General features: G+C 54.1%; 1 protein-coding gene across 1 annotated transcript; it reads right to left on the minus strand.

Moving 5' to 3' along the window:
- Positions 1 to 5693: 5693 nt before the first annotated feature.
- LOC123036852 (5-hydroxytryptamine receptor 3A-like) lies at positions 5694 to 20301 on the minus strand. Its single transcript, XM_044456333.1, has 9 exons — positions 20130 to 20301; positions 14434 to 14600; positions 12968 to 13012; positions 12242 to 12351; positions 10306 to 10475; positions 9438 to 9598; positions 8542 to 8752; positions 7454 to 7738; positions 5694 to 7186 (listed from the first exon to the last, which is right to left on the minus strand). Exons 1-9 carry the CDS (start codon positions 20191 to 20193, stop codon positions 6963 to 6965), a joined length of 1437 nt encoding a protein of 478 aa, XP_044312268.1. The 5' UTR covers positions 20194 to 20301; the 3' UTR covers positions 5694 to 6962.
- Positions 20302 to 21386: the final 1085 nt, after the last annotated feature.

A 21386-nucleotide genomic window follows, 5' to 3' on the forward strand; every position in this document is an offset into this window, starting at 1 on the left:
GTCCTGGATAGATAGCCATATTGATCACTTCCATTTCTATTCTGAACTTCACTGTTTTTGAAAGTGTCCATCAGAAGGATGGGTGGGGATGTCCTTTGGTGCTGAGCCCCTGCTTTGCTGGCAGAAGGCCACAGGTTCCACCAGCAGCAGATGCCCATAGCCTGCATCTTCCGGGGGTCTCACGTCCCTAAGAAGATGCTGCTGCCAGAGACGTGGCAGCCCTGAACGAGTTTGTAAAAATGGAAATGGTTGGTTGACTATTTGGAGCTGGGAGGGAGAAGCCCAAGTTCCAGACTCTAATTACGTGATAAACCCAGATCAAGCATGGCATATTTTGGGTTGGGCATTTGGAATTAGATTGCCTCTAGAAAGAGGCAGTACAGAGAGAAATTCTGCATGAATTTCCTTCCTTTCCTTGAGACTGGGCCTATTCTTCAGTGCAGAATAGACCCTCTGGGAAGAGTTGCCATCAGAGGTCCAACGCACATGCACACGCACGCACAGACACATGCACAACAGAGAGTGAAACAGAGAGAGAACACACTGCACATCTCCTTCATTACCCTGGACTTCTGTTCCTTATGTCTTATTGAGCTGTTCTGCTCTGTGGCTGCAATTTAGGCTGTTAGCTCTCGGGAATGTTTACAGCTGGTGTTGCACAAGTTTTGCCTGCTTCTGTATTGTCCTTTTCATATAATTGCATGGATCTTAATGTTTTGAGAGACCTCGAGAGGGTTTCTGCCCTGAAAGAAGGCCGAGAAATCTTTTAAATACATAAAATGGTTGCTCTCGATTCTTGCCTCCCAGTTACGCTCTCGTGAAGCTTCTAGCGCTTCCCTTGTTTATCTATCGGGCTTTTATCCTGCTCCCACCAGCCACCATTCTAATGGTGGAAAGTTCTTGGCGAAGGTACTCCTTGGACCTGTCCGAGTGATTTCCGCCCGCTGGGACCCTTATCAGGCTCCACTAGCATTGCCAGCGAGGGTCACAATCCGTTAAATGTCCTACCTAAGAGTAGCTTCGTCATACCCTTGCAACGTCCCACTAGACTGGAGAGAGCGAGTCTAGATGTGGCTGTAGACCACGACCTGGCACGCCGTGGTAGAGATCCTGCTAATCGATCGCCATGTCCTTCGCTCCTGCCCGGGGCACATGCCCCAACGTGCCCCGCATGTGTTGCCCCGCAGCTCCTGGGCCAGCCACTGTGGGCCCCTGGGATCAAAGACCTCCTTCCCGCTCTCTCCGCTGCGGCCTGTGGGAGCAGATGAGACCCCTCCTGTGGGGTCCATGCTCCATCCCTGTCTGGAGCCTTGCGTGGCTGCCACGGAATCACTGGGCGACACCGCCACCGTGTGGACAGCGCGCAATCTCTTCACGCCGTGTGGACAACGGAGCAAGCAACTTTGCCGTCTTCACAGTGCCTCTCCTAGCCAAGGACACTGCCCGCATCAAGGGCATTTTGGGGGTGGAGCGTGGGCTGTTTTCAGGGTGTCCCTTCCTGAATAGACCCGTCTCCTCCTCGCTGCTGTCTCAGCTGCAAAAGCCCCTCCCTCTGGGCCCCTCTGGGCTTCCCACTAGCAGGGGCGTGTGAGGTGCACAAAGGCGAGGAACTCCCACAGCTCACCTTCACCTGTGCTGGTGTCCTTTGCCTGGGCTGGCACAAAAGCTGTGGCAGGGAGGAGGAGGAGGAGGAGGAGGAGGAGGAGGAGCTCTGTGATAGCAAGCATGCCGGGAAAGGACACTTGCATAGAACAGGAGACACCACAACCCAAACCCTCCTGCACAAGCAGCGCGTTCTGAAGTGCCTCTGGAACAGATCTGAACACATGATTCAGTCCATGCTGCCTCTGCGGCCGACCGGCCTGGCAGTGACGCTTCACACGTGCACGAGGTGCAGCTGGGCCAGTGCACAGGCATCCGTGAGCCAGCCGGGGGCCACGCGGGATTCGCCCCAGGAGGGGATACCAGACGGGCAAAATGCTAAAGGTCTGCAGAAGGGAATGGCTGGGAACGTCATCCGTCGTTCCAGCCCCAGCTCCAGCCGGGCCCACCTGGGCACCCGCGTCACAAAGACCAGCCAGCGTGGTTGTCTTCACGTTGATGGAAGGTGATCAAGGGGTGTGAAAGAAGTGAGAGGTCGAGGTGACCCAGAGGAGAGATCCAAGCTGAACCGGACTCGATTTGTAACATTCCAGAACTGCTGGTTCCCAAGTTCCATTAATGGAGTCTGAAAACTCAACCACCTGCCATGACCAATGCCTTCTGGAGGACTGTGCCCTCCTTGCCCCAGATTTATTTCAGCTGCCGCTCTGACCCAGCACGTGTGAATTCCTAGTTCTCACGAACTGAATTTGTCTCCAGGATGTCTCATCAAGGGGTAGGCAGGGCTGTCTAGCAGCATGTCAGCCGGGGTGGGGGACCTCATGCAGCCTGGGTGCAAAACTCAGCGTCAGAGCAGGGGTGGACAGTTGTGTTCCAGGAGTCAAAGGCAAGCGGGGGGGGGGGGGTTTAAGGTGGAAAGTACCCCAAACGCCAGGCTGTTGTAATGCAAAGCTCTTCCTTCTGGTCACTAAGCTTTAGAAGAGGCACTTAACCTTCTGGAATGGGTGTGGGGGCGATGCACACAAGGCAGGAGGTCCCAAATGTCTGGCGGCTGCTGGAAAGCAGGTGGGGCAGGAAAGGGGGCCACGCCTGGGACTCCCCATGCCTTGCTTAAGCAGTCCAGCCCTGCCAAGCCAACTCCTTGCTGATGCTTCCCGCACGTGGACAGCCCCAGAACGAGGGCTGGATCTGGAAACAGAGGAATGAGCAACGGTGTCTGCAGGGCACAGTGAATACAGCTCTTCCATTCCCACATGCAAAAGGAATGTGGGATGATTGTGCGATCCCGGATCCCAAATAGGGTTGCAGTCATTGGCACACGTTCCAGGCACTTGGTTCCATGTGTGAACGGACAATAAAGAGAACCTGCAAAGCTGCCACAGCACCGCCTTCCCGTAAAATGTCCTCAGTGCAGAAGGGAAGGGAGGAGATGCCCACACCTTTCGCAGCAGCAGGAGCTCACCTGTGGCTGACTCCGGCGTGCCCCGAGCCAGGTGCCCAGCTGTGCCAGGAGCGCACCGCACCTTCCTGCTTCTCCTCCGGAACGTCCACGCGGCACCTGCACGCACACCCCTTGTCACCGCGCTGGGCAGGGCCAGATCGATGGGCCGATTGGATTTGTCTGTTGAAGCATTTGATGTTACATGAAGGCGGCTCATTCCAGCGGTTGTTAATTGCCCGTTGCAGTGATCAGGTCTGTGGCGCCATCGATCTCGCCGGGATCAATGGGGCTGATTTAGTGTCTTACTAACTCTTTAGCTGGACACCTCATCAATAGCCGGCCACTTACAGAACATCAGAGCATTATTGTAGGCCCGCTATCAGGATCCTGCACTGGCCCCAACCAGGACCCCACCTGTCAGTCTTCCTGGATTTTTCCTGCCAACGAGAGGTCCCCCATGGCAGCCCAACACTCAGTCATCACAGGAAGGACTTCAGAATTCCCACCAACTCTGGTCGAACAGCCATCCTGGTTTGGGGGCACTGATTCATCCCGGAGGGGGGTTCCTGGTTCTCCTCCACTGCATTCCACCGCTTGGCCTGCATAAAACCCAGTTTGTTCAGCTGAAGTTGGTGGCGGCATCCACCCTGTGCAAAACCCTTCGCAACAAACCAGTTCTGTGTGATGGCCAATGCCAGCCACGCTGTCACCGAGGGAAAGAGCGCTGAGCCAGTCCCCGGGAAAGCCTTCTCTGGCCTGAGGCTATCAGAAACCCCCTTGGCTAGACCCCACATAATCTCCCCACCCCTGATTTAGGAAAGTAGGGAGCATCATACTGACCCATGGCAAAGTCACGCATGACCCAGACACCGAACCACACATTCGGTATTTTCAGCTCAAAACAGGGTGACATTTTTCTTGTGGTTTGATCCTTCAGGCTTTGCTATGGCCTGACGCTCCCACCCAGGCCTCAGCACCCCTGCACATCGTTGGCAGCTTGTGGGGAAAGCACTTTGCCACATCCTGACAGCATGTGCAGCTGCATAAAGGAGACTGAGAGGCTCGGTTTGGATGCCGCACGATGAACCCGGGACCTGTCCATGGTGCTGAAAGGCACCCTCGGAGCAAGATTGCGCCGGATTCTGCTTTGGTCCCAGAACATGCATGAGAAAAGAAAAGGTAAACTGGGATTTTTGGCTGGATCTTTTTTGGTGCCTACTTAAGAGCATGGGAAATTCTGAGTTACACATATGAGCAGGCATAAGAGAAGGGGAGCTGGCATGGTATAGTGGTCTAAGTGCTGAAATGGAAAACAGGAGGACCTGGTTCTGGTCCCATTTGACCATGAAGCAGACTGGGTGACTTTGGGCGGGAAGTAGCTCTCAACCTGTCCTACTTTCAGGGCTGTAGTTGCTAGGATAAAACAGAGAGGAGGAGAACCTTGTAAGCTGTGCAAGTTCCTTCCAAAAGGAAGAATGATGGGCTATAATGTCACGTGGAAATAATACCAATGCAAATTTCAACATTGTTAGAAGGAGATGCAATCTTGCCCCTGTCTTCTCAAAAGTCAGTTCAATTGCACGCAATGGTCTTACAGGAAACAGCATAAACAATGAGAACCGAAGGCTGGGCTCCATAAGTTCTTTCTCTTCAGAATATTGTGACAGATGTTAAGTTCCGTTAGTTATCTGTGTGTTTGTTTCTTATATATCGGTCTTTCCTTTCTTCTCAAGGAGCTCAAGGTGGCAATGAGTAAGCCTCGCTTTATCTATGCGATAGCCCTGTGAGGTTGGATAAGCTGAAATGTATTGACTTGGGATCCAAGGCAGTTTCAGGGCTCCCCCTGCTGGCCAAAGGCAGGAATCTCAGCCCAGGTGGTTGCAGGCAGCTATCGGGGCCTTTACGAGTGGCGCCTGGGAGCCCCGGGGGAAGAGCTATCTAAGCAGTTACCCAGGGTTCAGGGACAGAACTGAGGGGACTTGATACTGCTGGAATCTCGGGCCCACACCTAAGGCCCTGAAGGAGCTGGCTGCATGGCCAGAAAACCGTACTTCAACCCCAGCCAAGGGGCAGCATCCTCCGTTGCCCTTGCAGGTGGCCGGCCAGGTCCAAGGGTGTTGGGCAAGGGGCATGGAGCACCAGCTGTGCCCTTCAGCCTTGGCGCTCCTCTCTGCCCTCTGGCAGCTGCCACCAGAAGCAGCCAGCTCACCGAGTGTGAGAGCAGCACCCATTCTGCTTAAATCCTAAGACACAACCTTGGGTGTCACTGAATTGCCCCGCTGATTTCAAGAGGATGTGAGTGAATTACTTTCATCTGGACTGGGGCAAAGCTGGGATGTCCCCAAACTAGAAGAAAGAAATCTCACGGCGGCCATCGCTTGACCCGCTCGGCGGCAACCGTGTTTCATCAAGCAAGGAAGTCTCGCCTTGTCCCCCGAATGCTCAGCCCTTTCTGGGGCACTTGCGCCTTTGGAGGGAATGTTTTCTTCCCCACTGAGTCAATGCTTTTTAACAAATGGGTGGCGGGCGGGGGGGGGGGGAGTTTACCTCCTCCAAGTACTTAGCACGAGGTCCTGCATCAGCTCTCATTCATCCCTCGTCCATCCTATCCCCGTTCTGAGTGACTCCGTTACATTCAGTTTAGCTCCAGACAGATCCACTTTATTGTACAACAAGCAGCTTGACCACAAGAAGAGGGTTTGCCCGCTTTGCAAGACTGTTCAGTTGCACAGTGATATTCACAACACAGCAGATTGGCTGAGCATGGCCCATCCCTGGGAGGCACTGCCTGGGAAGCAGGTCGAGATGACCGGAAGCCACCGTCCCCCGGGGAGAGGCTATTTCTCCAGGGTGAGGAAGAGAAGCACTTGGAGAGAGAAAGTGGGCTTGAAAAGCACCTTGCACAAAACCCCCAAAAAGGATAAGGAAGCCGGCACGGATGGGCTCCAGTTGCAGGAAGTCAGATGCCAGCTAGATAGCAGGAAACATTTGCTGACCGTTAGAACCATACGGCAATGGAACCAGTTCCCCAGGGAGGCCGTGGGCTCTCCCACACTGGAGGCATTCAAGATGCAACGGGACAGTCACCTGGGAGGGAGGGTCGCACTGGGAGTCCTGCACTGAGCTTCTTGGCCTCTTCCAACTCCACTATTCTGTGATTCAATACTTGACTAGACATGTTCTCCCCACGGACAGATCTGGTGTTGGGTCTTCTTGGAGGAAAACTCTTTCTGTACTATCTCAATTCAGGATGGGGAAGAACTTTCTTTAAGTCGCATTTAAATTGCACTTGTACATGATTTCACATTTGAAAACCAGTACGTGGACCTGAATTCCACTATCCTGCAAAATTGGCGCTCCCACAAATTTTGTCATGAAGTCACCCTGTCAAAAAATCCATAAAAATGCATGCAGCTCCTTCGTTCTGAGATGGAACGAGGAAGATGCTCCACAATGTTGTCAATGAATGAAAGGGCAAAGCGGGGTGGGGAGGAGGAGAAGAGTGAGGCAGAGGGAAGGGCTGGGCAAAAGGATGGCCTCTGGCAGATCTTGGTCCCCTCCCCTGCTTTGGAGCCCTGTGTGGACACACCACACTGCCCTGGTCTGGACCCCAGCAGCCTTGCCAAGAGCTGTGGAAATGCCACTTGGCAGCAACTACAGATCTTTCTGCTTATTCACAGGTAAAGGTGGGCAACTAAGGGTTTGCTCCCTGGCAGTGAAAGAGGTGTGCCCTGGTGGCCTCAGAAGCATTTGAATCCAGCAGTGCTGAGGGGCAGGTCTGTGAGCAGCAACTGCAGAAGGACCTGGAGAAGGATCCTGGGTCTCTGGGATCAAGATACAAGCTGAGGAGTCCAGACATCTCTAGAACACGCACAAGACACAGTTGCTCTGCAAAATCAGCTGCAGTGGGTGTGTGTCCTCAGGCATATTGCCAGATGGACCACAGAGCGCCCAGGGTGATGCTGTAGGCTGACACGGCCACGAGGTAGAACCGGAAGAGGAGTACGTCCAGGACGTAGCCCACCTGCAGCCATTCACAGGCGATGCCACGGAACTCATCCCGCTTCTCCAGGAAGTGGCGTATGGCCGCAATCTCCTGCAGGATCTTTTCTACCACGAGCGAGCTCTCCCCCTGGGAAGGGGCTGATGCCCCACCCGCTCCTCCTTCGTAATCACGGGTGCTTTCGCAGCTGTAGTGGTTCAGCTTGGCTAGGAGGAGTGGAGGGAGACGGAAAGGCCATGAGGAGAGCTGAGCCAGGATGGGGATGAACCTGGAGTCTGGAGCCCCAGGTGACCTGCTGTGGCCAGGACACCTCAGCCGTCGGCTTCACCCATTGGAAGCAAACCAGGGGCCTTCCCTCCCTGTGAAGCCAGGCACGCTCTGATCGGGGAGGAAGGATCCTTCTGAGCATGAGCACCGCATGGCCGGATCCCGGTTTAGGACTCCGGGCTTGCCCTTACCTGTGCTACCGCTGTTCTCCATGTCCCTGGAGATGCCGGAGCTCTGACTGCGGATCGGACAGAAAGCATTCCTGTCCCGGATACAGAGGAGCAGGGTGGCACGTTCCAGCACCCAGCGCTTCACCCAGTCGGGGACGTGTGGTTGCAAGTCCTGCTTGTGCACCAGCCGCACAATGAGAATGGTCTCCGTCAAGCTGATGACCAGCAAGGCCATGCACACCACAAAGTAGACCCCTGTAGGAAGGAAGCCATTCAGAAAAGTCCCTTCCTCAGCTAAGTAAAGATGTAGCCAGTACGGCTAAGCCCTTGTTCAGCCCCCTTGTTCATCTCGTTCGGTTTGTCAGAACTGCATGCTACTCCCACCAGAGAGCCTGGTGGCCTCGCGGAGATCCTCAGCCCATGGACGACCAGCCATAGCACATGCAGCCCCAGCTGTGTCCACATGTGCAATCCCTTGTTGGCCCCAGCCGGCATCTCATCCCTAGGGATGGATGAGAATTTAATTCCATGTTCCAAATGTCAGAACTTGCCCTACTGGAATTTTAAAAAAATACCTGCATGTCCCTGAGCATACAATCACCGCTGGAAAATGCCTGTTGGTGAATACACACACCATTGCCAGCAAAATACACATTTCCATGCTTTTGTCAGTGGGGGAAGTGTGCACTATTAAAAAACCCTGCATGGAAACACACACTTTCCCGCTTCAGTTTGTGCACCTTCTGTGCTTGAAGAGGAAGCAAAACAGGTCACAATCCAAAACGGGAGTTGGGTAGACTGCGCTTCAGGTGGAGTTTTCTGGAACTTGATCATCCGCGGCTCTCCCTCCCCCATGGATGCAAAGGGGTCCCCTCCCCAGCAGGAGGACACACGATGCCTCTGGAGAGCTTGCAACCCGCCCTCGGGTGCAATCGCCAAGCGCAGCTGTGCAGCTCGGATCCCCTTATAATGCCCTGCAACTGCCCGGCGACCCGGGCCGCCGGCTCCCTCCACCGCGGCCCCTGCTGCCTGTGCTGCTTGCAGTACTGCGAGCTTACCGATGAGCGGCGTCCCGATGGCAGTGGCCGGCAGCGTGTCAGACACAATGATCAGGAACACAGAATAGCCGAGGAGGAGCGTGATCTTAAACGAGACCCTCTCCCCGCTGTCCGGGGGCAGGTAGAAACCCACAATGTCCATGACCATGAGGAAGACACTGGGGAGCAGCAGGCTGACTGCGTAGAAGAGTGGGCGTCTCCGGATGACCACCTGTGGGTGCGCAAGGAAACACGCAGCGCTCTTGGCGGAGGGGGACCTGCCCTGGGACAGCCTCCAGTGAAGGGCTGGCTCCCACTCCTTCGCGACGACACAGGCCAAGAGCTCCAGCAACACTGCTAAGCTGGCCTTGTGGGTCCCTCTGCTCACTCGTTATTTATGCCCCTTGCTTGCAACACACTGGTCATTAGAAAAGATTCAGTCTTGCTTTTGTGCTGCTGTTACTGCTACCTTTCTCTGCTCATGCTTTAACGACACAAACAGGGCAGCAAATGGCCCAAGATTCTCTTCTGTGATGCCAGAAAATCTCAAGGATGTGAACCCAAAGGGAAAGGGCCCACAGGATTTGCACGACAGCTTGTACGCAAATCAAAGTGCAAGTTTAGAAAGATATTTCCCAGTCATTGATGGATGTTTGGCTACATGAGTTTATAAACATCAGCCGTGACACCCCTCAAAGAGTCCACGGTTTCTTTGCATGTGCATTCAGAGAAAAACGTGTCTGAGAGAAACAGGAAGGGAAGATCCAGTGACACGGAGAGATGCGGCCTTCTGGGAAGTCCTCTACCATGAGTGGGATGTTCCATCTTGCTCCCTGCCTTTGATCCCCTGAAATTGCCTTCTCTGTCCCCCTCCTCATCATGGCCTATCTCCCTCCAGGCCCACCAAGACTACTTACAAAGAACTTCATCTCAGCATAGAAATCGCTGTCCCCAACACTGAACTCCCGGAACTGGCTGAGGACATGCAGAAGTTCCCATTCTCCTTGGTTCATGAAGACGCTCTTGTCGTGCTTCACTTCTTCTGGGGTCCGCCAGAGGGAGATGTTGATATCCCGGACTGCAGGACAGTAAACGAGAAGATCAGCCATGTCAGAGGGCTGGAGAGGTCCCCATCCTATCTAGCAGCTCCTCCCCTCTGCACACTAGGTCCATGTCAAAGTAGCCGGAGCTTGGCACCTCTGCGTGGATACATCGGAAGTATCGCTTTGGACTGTTGGCCACACGTGGAAGCCCCCTTGGAGGAGGTCCAGAATAAACGTGCTGCACCCGGATCTTGACAGGCACCATGCAGTGTGGCACCAGGAAAGAAGGAAAACACAGGGACTGCAACCCAGCCAGCCACCTGTTCTTAGGCCCACCTGATCTAGGTGAAGGCCTTGCTGGAATGTGTCAGAGGTGAAAATTAAGGTCTTTAAAAAGGTAATGCCAGCTGCAAGTCCTGCCTCTGCTACCTCACCCCAAAGGCCCAACAAAGGCCAGGACTGGGAGAGTCACGCCTGGAACATGGTGAAGGGCCACCCCTTACAGTTTGCTCCAGGCCCTGGTATTAGAAGGGGGTGTAAGGGCCCCCTGAACATGGAATTCGCATGTCACTGCCCTGGTAATTAGCCACGGAGAGATGCATTTTTAATGGATCCTGGCGTAGCTTAGGAAAGCCTGGAAAGCTGGCTTTCTTGGGCAACCAAGGAAGGTCATGGCACCCACTCTCCCACCGCGATTTTTGAACCGGCATGCAAGGGGGACTTGGCGGAACTCATCCCGTACTGTTATGCAGCCAGCTGGTGAAGGTCAGGGAGCAGTTCTGCACATCAAAGGGGAAGTTGTAGATATCCAGGCTGCAGGCAGTCACTACCTGGATGGGCTTGAGATTCCGCACCTCCCCATGGTGCAGGATGTAGACATAGGGAATGTCTGGGGATTTGCCCACATCCACACTGCAGGAAATGGAGGAGGAGAAACGGGAGGTCAAGGAGAAGAATAGCAGCCACTCTGACTGCTGCTGGAACTATCCAAGTAGCCCCACGAGAGCAATCCGTTGCTCCAGACAGAAAAGTTGAGCAATAGCTTTGTGAAAGAACCTTCTCAACATGATCAAAATGGACTTTGGGCGGCTTGCTACAACGAGGCGGCATTTTCATCCGTGAGCATCACCCAGATCGTGCATCTCAGTCCTCGGAAACCTCCCTAGCAAGAAAGCGGCAGGCTGCTTTCCTGGATTGGGATCATTCCCGGGATGTCCGAGCTGTGTCCAGTTTGGTCCCACTGCCCCCATTGCATGGGCCGCTCCTCCAACTCTGTGCCCCCATCACTGAAATCAAAAGCGTTTTTATCTAATGGCTGATCTCCTAGATTGGCTGTTCATGTTCCTTTCACTTATCTTTTCACATCTCCTGGCATTATTCTGTGTTTTCATTAAGACGGTGCTGCTCCTCTGGATTTCACATTTCACAGCCGTGAGAGCCACGGGCGGTGAGGAGAGGAGGCAGTGTCTCAAGTAAATAAACCTCCCACCCGAGCAAGGGGGATCCTGCCGAATGACGTGCCTCGCATAATTCAGGGGCGGAGACGAAGGGAAGGGATCGTCTCGTTTGGCAGGCACCTACCCACCTTGCAAGGGAAACAGACCTCCCCCGGGCTCCTCACAGCTTCGGAATCAAAGGCGGGAGGGCCAGGGGAGCGATGCCAGGGCCAAGCGCCCTCCCTCCATGGGGCCCTCCACGGGGCCGGCCTCACCCGCCCTTGTCATGGCTGCCCTTGTTCTTCACACGCCCTGCCGTCTGCGCCCCGGCTGGCTTGCCCACGTGACGGGCGGGAGCCGGCTAGCGAGGAGGCCGCGGCAGCCCCGCGTCTCCACCTCGCCACCGTCAGAGGGAGATGCCTATCAGCACACGGGTGGCCATGGAGAAGAGGACCCTCTCCGTAGAGGTCTTCTCAGCGGCTGCGGACCCTCAGCAGACTCGCGGCTATGCCGCCCCTTCATCCTGCCCCGCCTGAGAACCCCCTGCCCTGGCCTAATCCAGCCCTTCGCAGGTGGTTCTGCCAGAGCAGGCCCCACTCAGTCCAGTCCCTCCCAAAGGGGCACACGGTTTTGCTGCTGTTTCTCTTAGTCGTTTCTCCTCTACGATGCCATCACTCCCTGAACCGTGTGCCACTATTTTTTTTCCTTCTGAAATGACACCTGATGTGCCTTAACAAGCCAGTGGGATGAAGTTATTCAGCTTCAGAAAATGAATATGGAAAGGGGTCCTCCCCACCCCTGCAAAGGGTCTTTCCAGCACTTGCCGAGGGCTTCCAAAGGCTGCAACAGAAGGATGGTTTTGGAACAATGCAGCCATTCCCCTTCTCTTTTTCTCTCTCTTCCAAGTATGGGTTGCCGGCTTTGCAGCTGCCCCTCCATTGTCTCTCTCTCCTCAACAAAGACTTCCTTGGAATATTTGAATCCCACGCCCAACAAGGCAATGGTAATTATGAGCATTTATAGTTTTCCACTACTGGAACCATCCCAAATGCTCAGCCTTCTCCCCATCTGCAATAGACGGTACCCAGAAGAGAAAGCCAGCTTTGAGCCAAGAGAAAAGCGTTGCCAGGAATACAAAGTGGAAGGAGAAGAAGAGAAAGGAAGGGGCTAAACCTTATGTTTCCCCCTGGCTTGTTCACACCTCCACTGTGTGGGAGAGCCCCAGAAGGCTGTTGCACTTACAATTCATTGATCAGAATATCTGGCACCCAGATGGCCTCCGTGGGAACAGACAGCTGGGTGATGTTGTCAAAGTCCTCCGGATTCCACTGCAGAAATTCGTCAATCCAGTGCTGCAGGACAGAGGGAGAACAGAATCTGGCCCGGGGCCACCCGCTGAACTATCGAGGTGGGGGACACCCCATTCCACAATCCATGCCTTTGTGTTTCTGTTGCTCACCAGCAAACATACTGGCCCACCCTGCCGTAACCTCATTCACTCCCATCCAGCTGTTGGTCTCAAGCTCTTGAATCTTCCACGTTAGTAATAGCTTTATTCTTAGAGATGCAGAGCCACGTCAGGTTCTCAGGCTGCATCCCCTACTCTGAGCAGGAACCCTGTTTCAAGCATCCCTGCCAGCGTGTGCTTGAGCCTCCTTCGCAAGTCCGTTCTTTTGTCTGGCTGCCCTGACCCTTGGGAAGAGATTTCTGAGGTCCTCCCCAAATCTGTAGCCTGTTGCCGTGCGCCCTACAGCCTCAGTGGACAGAAAACAGGCTGTGGCCCTCTGTGCGAAGAGGGGCATCTTATCCCCCCGCCCCCAAAGTGGAAGGATGGCATTGCCCAGTGAATCGGTCGGCGCCCAAAGACCTCAGCATCCTGGGATCCAGGGGAGTCAGGTGGCAGGACGGAGGTGGCTGCTCCATCCATGGAGGCCCAGCGAAAAGGGCTGCCGGACACGACCCTCTTACCTGTCTGTACCAGATGTACGTCGTCAGAACTTGGTTCTTTTCATCCTGTCGGAAGCAGAGAGGCAGCGGTTAGGCAGAGGAGGCCGGGGCTGGCCCACCCATTGAGCTCCTCCTGTGGCTGGCTGGGGCTGCGTGAGGGGATCCCAGAAGGAGCTAGTGGTGTGGGCACTAGGGTGGCTACGCATCCTCTTTTATGGAGGACAGTCCTCGATTTGAAGGGCTGTCCTCTCTTTTGAAGGTGTCCTCTAGCTGAGGTGTGGTCCTGACCAATTCGGGTGGGAAGACAAAGAGCCTTCTGAGGGAAGGAGTTGCTAGTGAGCTTTGAAGGTGCCCATCAGCTGTGACGCCTGGGCAACGTACACAGGTCTTCTGTACCGCACTGAGTGGCATAGTCTATTCCCATTTCAGTAACGCCCAGCGTTTCTGCATATAACTCAATCCATGCACATTTTATGCATATCTGCATGCTCTTTGTTTGGGTTACCTGTCCTCTTTTTGGGGAAGGTGCCCGAGTGGTCCTCCCATGTCTCCACAGTGCATCACCTGCCGGATGTGCAAAGATGCCCCACTTCGAACCCGGGGCGCTTCTGGCTAAAAGGGGCCTGAGCGCAGGGCTGGGGAGAAAATGGGATGGATGCTCCGCTGGCCCAGTCCAGCGTCAGAAGCTGAGGCCACTCAGCAACCAGCGAATGGACACCAAGCGCCATGGATTCAGCAGCATCTGAATTCAGCACCATGGATTCAGCACCATCTCAGCACTCTGCCTGGAATACGCGCTTCCAGCCGCGGGACACATTGTGTTTGTGGTTTAAATTTTGGCCTGGAGAGTGCACACACAGCTCAGCTGCAGTGAAAGGACCTGCATCAGCAGCAGGCAACCTTTCCTCCGCCGAGGGCCAGATACCCTTCTGGGTGGCCCATCAGGAGCTGGGAGTGAGCAGGGGCCACAAGTGAATGGCGAGTAGGACCAAAGCATCTTCCAGCCCCCTTTGTCTTTCCTTCTGCCACTCCACCTCCCTCTCTCCGCTCCTTTCTTCCCAGGCAGCGGTCCGAAAGGGGAGGAAGAGCTTTCTCTTGCCAGAGGGCTGAGCTGGACGCCTGCAGACACTTGTTGGGATCCGATCGAGGGCTGCACAGAGCCCCAGTAGTGCGAATGGCCCACCCCTGTCCTACACCACCCCTTGGAACTGCCGATTGGCTGCTGGTAAGGGGCAGCAACTCAAGCAAGAAGGACTTGGGAGAGATTCTGAGCAGGAACTACAGTGAAATTCACCGAGGATCCAAATGCCAGTTCTGTTATGAATGTCTCTATGGAAACCAGCGCCTCTAAGCTCGCTACCAAGAGAGCCAAATCTTTGCTATGCCTCTGCAGACCGAGAGGACTTTCGTGGTCCTTGGCGGATGGGGTGTGTTGGCGGTCTCATCCACGCCTGATGTGGTGATCCGAGAGACAAAAGAGAACCTACCACACTTAGAATGGCATAGACCATCACATCGATGGCCACGTTGGTGGTCTTCCTCCAGTTCCGAACAGGCCGGACCCCCTTCCTGTAGTTCATCAGCAAGTAGTCTGAGAGTTGGCGCAGAGCTGGCTTAGTTGAGTTTGCTACTTTGCTGTCTATTTTCTGAGAAACTGGAAAACAAAACAACACGTATCGTTTAGGAGCATTTCGCCTGCAAGACCCAAGTGCATTATCTCCTAATCGCCTCCTTTCTCATCAAAGAATTCACCGAGTCGGCTCGGCAGCCAGCTGGTGGACCCTTTGCATGGGAAGTCCTGCTCGTGTCCTGAAAGTCGCACTCCCCGCCACGACTTCAGCGTGACGAGCGCAGCAAGGGGCCGCGGAGGCAGCTCTCCCTGGCAAGCAACTCCTGGGGGAGGAACCGAGGGCAGGCTCCAGAGCCACCACTGCTTCTGCCACAGCCACCGCTGCCTGCAGCGTGTCTCCCTGTACCTGACTCCCTAACACGGGGACACAATTCACGCTTCCCCGGCAGCGCCTAATTGGAATAGATCTGCCGGTGCTTGGGGAAGGCGTCCTTGGAGGAGGCTTTTCAAGCAGACCCTCTGCCTTTTCACACCATCTATAATTCCTCCAAGCTCGCTGGACTCACGAGTCTTAGGCAGCTGGAGAGAGAATATGCAGTGGGCAGGGGATAAAGAGAAAAACAAATTAGGGGAGTTAGCGGATAAGAGGCTGGCTGGGTAATTGCACGGCGGGCTTTGCCTTTGTCCCTTCCAAGTGACCCTTAAAAGTCCGACTGGCATGTGTCAAGTTCTGCAGCTGGCGAGGACTGACTCTGGGAACAGCTCCTGGGCCTCTTGCCTCTCACCAAGACAGGGACAGGGAGGGACGCTTGCTCACTCTCACAACGAGGACAGAGCGGGAACCGGAGGGCCGTGGCCCAGCTTTCAGGCAATAACACAGACGGAGCGACAAACACAACCCCTGGTGCAGCTAAGGTTCGGCCTCCGGGCAAGCTCCAGGCCCCCGCGGTCTGGGGGACTGCCCAGAGAGCTGTAGGCGATGGAGACAACGTCGAGCAGGCCCTGCCTCGACGCCTGGAGCTCTCCTGGCCAGGGTAGATTGCGGCCACCACAGCATCCTTTCCTCCCATTTTAAAAAGCATTTTATAATCGGGGGTGACTGTCTAAGCATGTGCATGATTGCAGATGCTCATTTCCCCATTCTTATTTTTAAAATAAATTATCTCTCTCCACAACAAAAGACGCTGAATCCCACATCAGTCTGCTTAGCAGCAGGGCAACAGATTCTTTGTGTGGTTGTGTTGCCCCTTTGATTTAGCTGAGTTTAAAATGAGAAACGGCACCCATTCAGAATGGCTCTTTTTCACTCAAGTTGGCAGAGCCGCGCAGACTGGGAATGCAGGCATGAGAAAGCTTTGGATGCTGGTGGGTGGAAGAAGAGAAATGTTAGTCGCGTGCTTCACGCCGCACGCAATCCACACGGCTGTCTAAAGCGGGGGGTGCACACAACCATTACGCCACTGTACAAAACGCCCAGCTCCAGATACTTCTGAAGTCTGCAAGGCTGGTGCAGGCTGAGATCAGCTGATAGCGGGTCCAACCTGCGTCCTCTGTGTGTGCAGCTGAGGAGAGCGCCAGCAGAAATCTCTCAGCTCCTTCAAAAGACTAGAGTTCCCGAGAGTAAGATGCTTTCCCCCACCAATCCACCCCCATATTTCCACCACGCAACAGATGGCAGCGTGGTTTCTAAACCCCAATTGTGATTTGTTGATTGTTTGCATGCCGGAAACTCAAGAACGCTGTTTGTCGCATACTGATGGTAAAGAGGCCGTCTGTGTGGCAAGCGGACTTGGCTCCTGCTGGACTTGGCTCCCGGGAGGAGCGGTGGCCATTGGACAAGGCTGAGTGATCTCGATGGTGGGACGTGTCCATGGACAGTTGGTCTCCTAGCTGGAGATCTCCATGGGCCAGGCTTCCTTTACATGCAGAAGTTCTCAGGAACAACCCCGGGCACACTTGCCTAAAATCACTCTCAGGCTGCAAGTGCGGGAGAAGTCCCTGCCCACCTGAGGCTGTGGGGAAAGAATGACTGTGGAAGGCGACCACTCCACTGGGCCAGAGGAAGCAGGGGTCCAGCCCAGGTTAGGGCAGAGGTAGACTCCTGTGCATCCTGCGTGGTGAACTCCACACTTAGGGCTGGATTCAGTTATGCCAAATCAACTGCACTGATGGAAGTGGTGATGCCCACCAATCTGGGTGGCTTTAAAAAGGGCGTGGACAGATTCGCGTGTGGGGAGGATCTCCGTGGCTACTAGCCTAACAGGCCACAGGCCGCCTTTACCAGAGGCGCCATGCCTACATGCGCCCGTTGCTCGGACGGGGGCAGGTCTTGCATCCGTCCTGCACGGGATACTGTGCGCGACTGGGTTGCCCCAGTGTGCGTGGGGTTCTGGGTGGGTGGACGTTGGTCTGATCCAGTGTGGCTTTTCTTATGTTCTCATGAAGTGGACTTCCTCCCAATGGTCCCCCCAATGCAGCTCCCTGGAAACACAACCCAGAGAGCCAAGCGGGCCTGCAGAGTGGCTGGAGGGATCTCAACATTCAGAGATTTCTTCGTGAAGAGAACAGAGAGGGCTTTTTTTAAATCTGGGAGAAAGCAAGACTGACAGGTCCCTTCCTTCCTAGCCGTGGTGTGAACACTGTCACCTGCACACGGATGCCTGCACATTACCCAAAGAGGCCCACCGTTATGATGTTCAAAGGTCTGCAGCCCAGGGGGGCTTTTGAGCCTGCTGAAGGTGTCAAGGGACCTTGGAGGCCTCTGAAGTCTCCGGTGAGTCCCAGGAGGCGATGCAAGGCTCAAAGAACATTTGGACGGGGAAAGCAAGATCAGCCAAACACAGGGCACCCTGTGCCAGAAGCAAGGCAGAAGAGAAGGTCTGCCCTGCAGGAGGAGACGCTTACATTCTAAGGTGGAGCGGCCCTGAATCAGCAACAGCTCTGCATTTCTGCCACGCAATATTCTGCTGCCCCTGAGCAGAAGAGCTGTCCTGTGGGCCTTGGGTGACTGAGGTCAGGAAATGAAGCCACAAAATGGAGGTGGCTGCCTTGTCAACAAAGAAGCGTGGAGAGTGGGGATTGACCAAAACAACCAGAGCTTTGGAACAGGCTCTCTGCAAGGGAAGGTGAAGAGTGTTTGGATCTAGAAAGGGCAAAGGGGACGAGATAGAAGGTTTCCAAAGCATGCATGCTATGGACAAAGCAGATAAGGAACCTTTTGCCCCCTGCCTCTGAATACTAGAACTTCAGGTCATCCAATTAAATGGATTGGCAGAAGTTTCCAGACGGATAAGAGAGTACGTCTTCACACAATATGTAATTAATTTGGAGAACTGTTTGGCACAATGTGTAGAACCGGCCGGTGGTTAAAATGCTCCTCAAAGTCTTTAAAGGAAGCATGGGTCCATCAAGGATTGCTGATCATGGTGACTGTATGGAACCTCCATGTTTACAGACAGCCCGCTCATGAATACAAGCCCGTTAGGAGAGGACTGTCACCCGAATCCACAGGGCTTCTCTCAGGTTGGTTCCTGTGGGTGATTTATGCCCGTTCATTCCAGCCGCAGTCTTAGTGGAAACTTGCCCTGCTCCATGGATCCCATCCTCCTTCAGTGGGACTTGAATTCAGAGGGAGTGAATTCACAGCAGCTTCCATCAAGGGCCACGGGTCTCACCAGTAAGATTCATTGTCTGTATTGCCGGCCACATTGTTTGTCCATCTTCAGGAATGATACCGACATGCTAGAAGAATACGGAACCTTAAGAATTATGGGTTGCATCCGGATTCTGATTTTTGGTGAGAACAAGCGCTCCATTTGCAGAAGGTCCCTGCAGTCACTGGGGGGCCCTGCACCCCCACTCACTTCCCACCCCACAACTCACTCCGTCCCGACTGTGCAGCTTTTCCAGGGGATTGGATCACGCAACTGGAAGGAGAGGGAGGGCAAGTCTACCTCCCTCCACTCAGTTGACCCACCCTAAATCTGGATCCAACTCTAAGATATTTAAGATGGCAGAAGCTTTTGTGGACAGTTGTCCAATTGATCAAGTGACCAGCCAAGCAATCTATTGAAAGATGCCAAAGACTCTCAAGGGCTTTTTGTTTTGCTTTGCTTTGTTGGTGTAATAGATTAATACAGCTACTCCTCTGGATAATGCTGATCTGGTTTCTTGCTAGTCTCAAAATGGCTCCCAAATAAAAGATTTGTTCAGACTGACCTTGGTCCAGCAACGATATGACACCAGGTGTCCACCCGTTGACATTTTCCATCTACTTACAAATGCTGTTCCCACCACTTAGCAAACCAGATCATTAGCAGAAGATCGTTAGCTGACCCAGAGCACTGTGCTATCAGGAACAGGAAGCCTTTAGCAGCAACACAGTTGTCTGTTCTCTGCACTGCTCGTGTCACCCAAGGACTTCAGCCCCACCATTCTGGGCCACAGGGCAGAGGGAGAGGGAAGGGCTCCCCAGGCCCACATGGCTGAGAAGGGAGGTTCTCAGGCAGCATTTACTGTTGCTCTTTCTTTCTTTCTTTCTTTCTTTCTTTCTTTCATTCATTCATTCATTCAATCCACCTTTCTCCCATGGTGGGATTCGGGGCAGCTACAAGAGGTTCTCAGGGGGTCTCCCCTGCGAGCTCAGGCCAGCCCCGGACCTGCTAAGCTTCAACATGGCGGATGCCTGGTGTGCCTTCACACCATCCTCTGGGCACTTTTCCATGGTTTCTTGGCCTCAGCAATTCACATTCCTACCCCCGAAACTGTTTGTCTCCTCTAGTAAGTTCCAATAACATGAAACCAAGTAATGCTAAAGGAAAATCATAGGGGGGAAATCTCCTCAAAATGGAGTAGGCACAGGGTGCTCTTGAAAGCACGCTCTGCTATTCTCCTAGAAAACGGTTAAAGATCGTTCTTGACAGCCTTTCAGAAAAAGTGAGCCCACCTCCAGAGGCATGGGAAGAAAGTCACTGTGTGAGGAGGGTATGGCTGAGCCTCAGGTCCATTTAGTTGAACACCTTGCTTCCAACCACAGCGGGTCAGATGTCCCTGGATGGCAGTCAGCAAGGGAAGAGCCACCCCCTCCTCTGCCTCCCCCACACCTGAGTGGTACAGCGATTCATTCATTCATTCGTTCGTTTGTTCATTCATTCATTTCTGTGCCGTCCGGTAGCCGATGCACCCAGTCTCTGCACCTGAAGGTCTCCCTTCAGCTAGATGGCTACTAGCTGTTGACAGATGCAGCAACCGTGAACTAGTCCACCCTCCTTTGAAAGCTCCCTATGCCTCTGGTCACCTCGGACCCATTGGAAGAAATTTAATTCTCAGCTTTGCTAGTGAGTGTTTTCCACTCCTCTTTTCTAATAAGTTCCAGTTCAGGACTGCCCTGAGCAACCCACGAATCTATTGCCCATGAAGGCTTCTCCATAAACATGCGACATGGTACCTGATGTTCTGATGGTCCAGATGTATCAACTCCTTAACACATCAAAGCATTCAGCATCCTCTCCCAGCTGGACTCGCCGATGCTGAGAGACTCTTGCAAGATCTCCGATTTGCAGGCATGAAGTGAACATGGCAGGATTTTGACAAACTTTCCCTCAAGTTTCTTACCTTTGCTTTGAAGCATGGATGTAAACAGTAGCAGCAAAGAGATCCACGGTGCAGAGGGAGCCATGGATGTCTTCCGAGGGGCAGGAGAGAAGCTTGCTTCTGAGTGTCTCGTCTGATCAGCCTGACACAGCAAAGCGAGTCTCGCAATTTACTTGCACCCTTTCCTCCTCCCCGTCTTTCCCTTTGCGGAGAAATTAAATGCAATTAAGAAGGCAGGGAGTTCTTTACTCCCCTCCTTTCCTGTTTTTCCCCAACTGTTGGATTTTTAAAAAATGCATAATTAATGTTGCAATCAGGCTCTCTCTGCTGCCTCAAGTTTCAGGCAGGGAGGATTCAAGGATATTTGCCCACCCACCCAAGCTGATGTCATGCAAAATGATCGGGAACTGATGCTCGGAGATGCTGCATCTCCGTGCGCGCAGGGCGGGAGAGGGCCGGGTGCCACTGCCTCCGCTGTCTGCGTGTGAGTAGCCCCCAGGGGCCCTGCGATACCTGAGACCCACTTGGGCTCTGTCCTGGCAAGCAGGCCGGGACGTGTTTGTGGTAATCGCTGCATTAGCGTATCAGGTGTTGCGACGGGGAGTGACCCAGGGTCAGGTGAAAAAGGCTCCATCCCAGACAGGACTGGAACACTGAGCCTGGGCGAATGAGTCACAGGGATCCAGGCTGGGAGGACGGCAGGCCTCTCTGCGGAACGAAAGCCACACAAAAAGACGCTCCCTCAGAGCCACGGAGTCCAGCCCTGCTCCGCTGCCACCTGTGGTCCCCATCCAGCTGCCGGTCCGCGCCTTTCCCGTTTAGCGATGGTGACCAACACGCTTGCTCCATGGGTGGCTGCGCAGACCAGCCCCGTTGCTGCCGGCCATCAAGTCCTGCTTTTATTTTAAAAATCTCCTCCCAACCCTGTTAATTCCCTGTTAACGAAGCTCATGGCGGAGGAGGCCGGGCAAGGAGCCCTGGGCTGCCTCCCCGGGGCAGACTGCGCGAGGCACCCGTGTGGAGTCACTTAAACGCGAGGAGGAATTAGCATGGGCCTCTGATGAACTCACCCTTCGCCTGCCAATAGTTGTGTCATGGAGAAAGTGAGCGTAAAGTCAGCACTAATTTGATTTCTCGACTCTGTTAGCAGATGGGAAGTCTCCTCCCGGCAAAGGGGAAACGGCTCAGAGCCGTTCGGGCTTATTGGATCTTGAGCGTCAAAAGCAGCGAGTGGCGGGGCCAAAGGCCACTGCCGGGCAGCCGAGGTGCCATCTTAAC

The sequence above is a fragment of the Varanus komodoensis genome, unplaced genomic scaffold, assembly GCF_004798865.1.
Source record: "Varanus komodoensis strain SLA01 unplaced genomic scaffold, ASM479886v1 scaffold83, whole genome shotgun sequence".
Classification (NCBI taxonomy): Eukaryota; Metazoa; Chordata; class Lepidosauria; order Squamata; family Varanidae; genus Varanus; species Varanus komodoensis.

Excerpts from the sequence above, each read along its gene's own strand:
- LOC123036852 (XM_044456333.1), bottom strand. The coding sequence starts at position 20,193 with ATGGCTCCCTCTGCACCGTGGATCTCTTTGCTGCTACTGTTTACATCC. Across the intron at positions 12,352-12,967 it reads CGTACATCTGGTACAGACAG|CACTGGATTGACGAATTTCT; the intron begins GTAAGAGGGTCG and ends TCTGTCCTGCAG. Across the intron at positions 8,753-9,437 it reads ATGCTGAGATGAAGTTCTTT|GTGGTCATCCGGAGACGCCC; the intron begins GTAAGTAGTCTT and ends GCGCACCCACAG.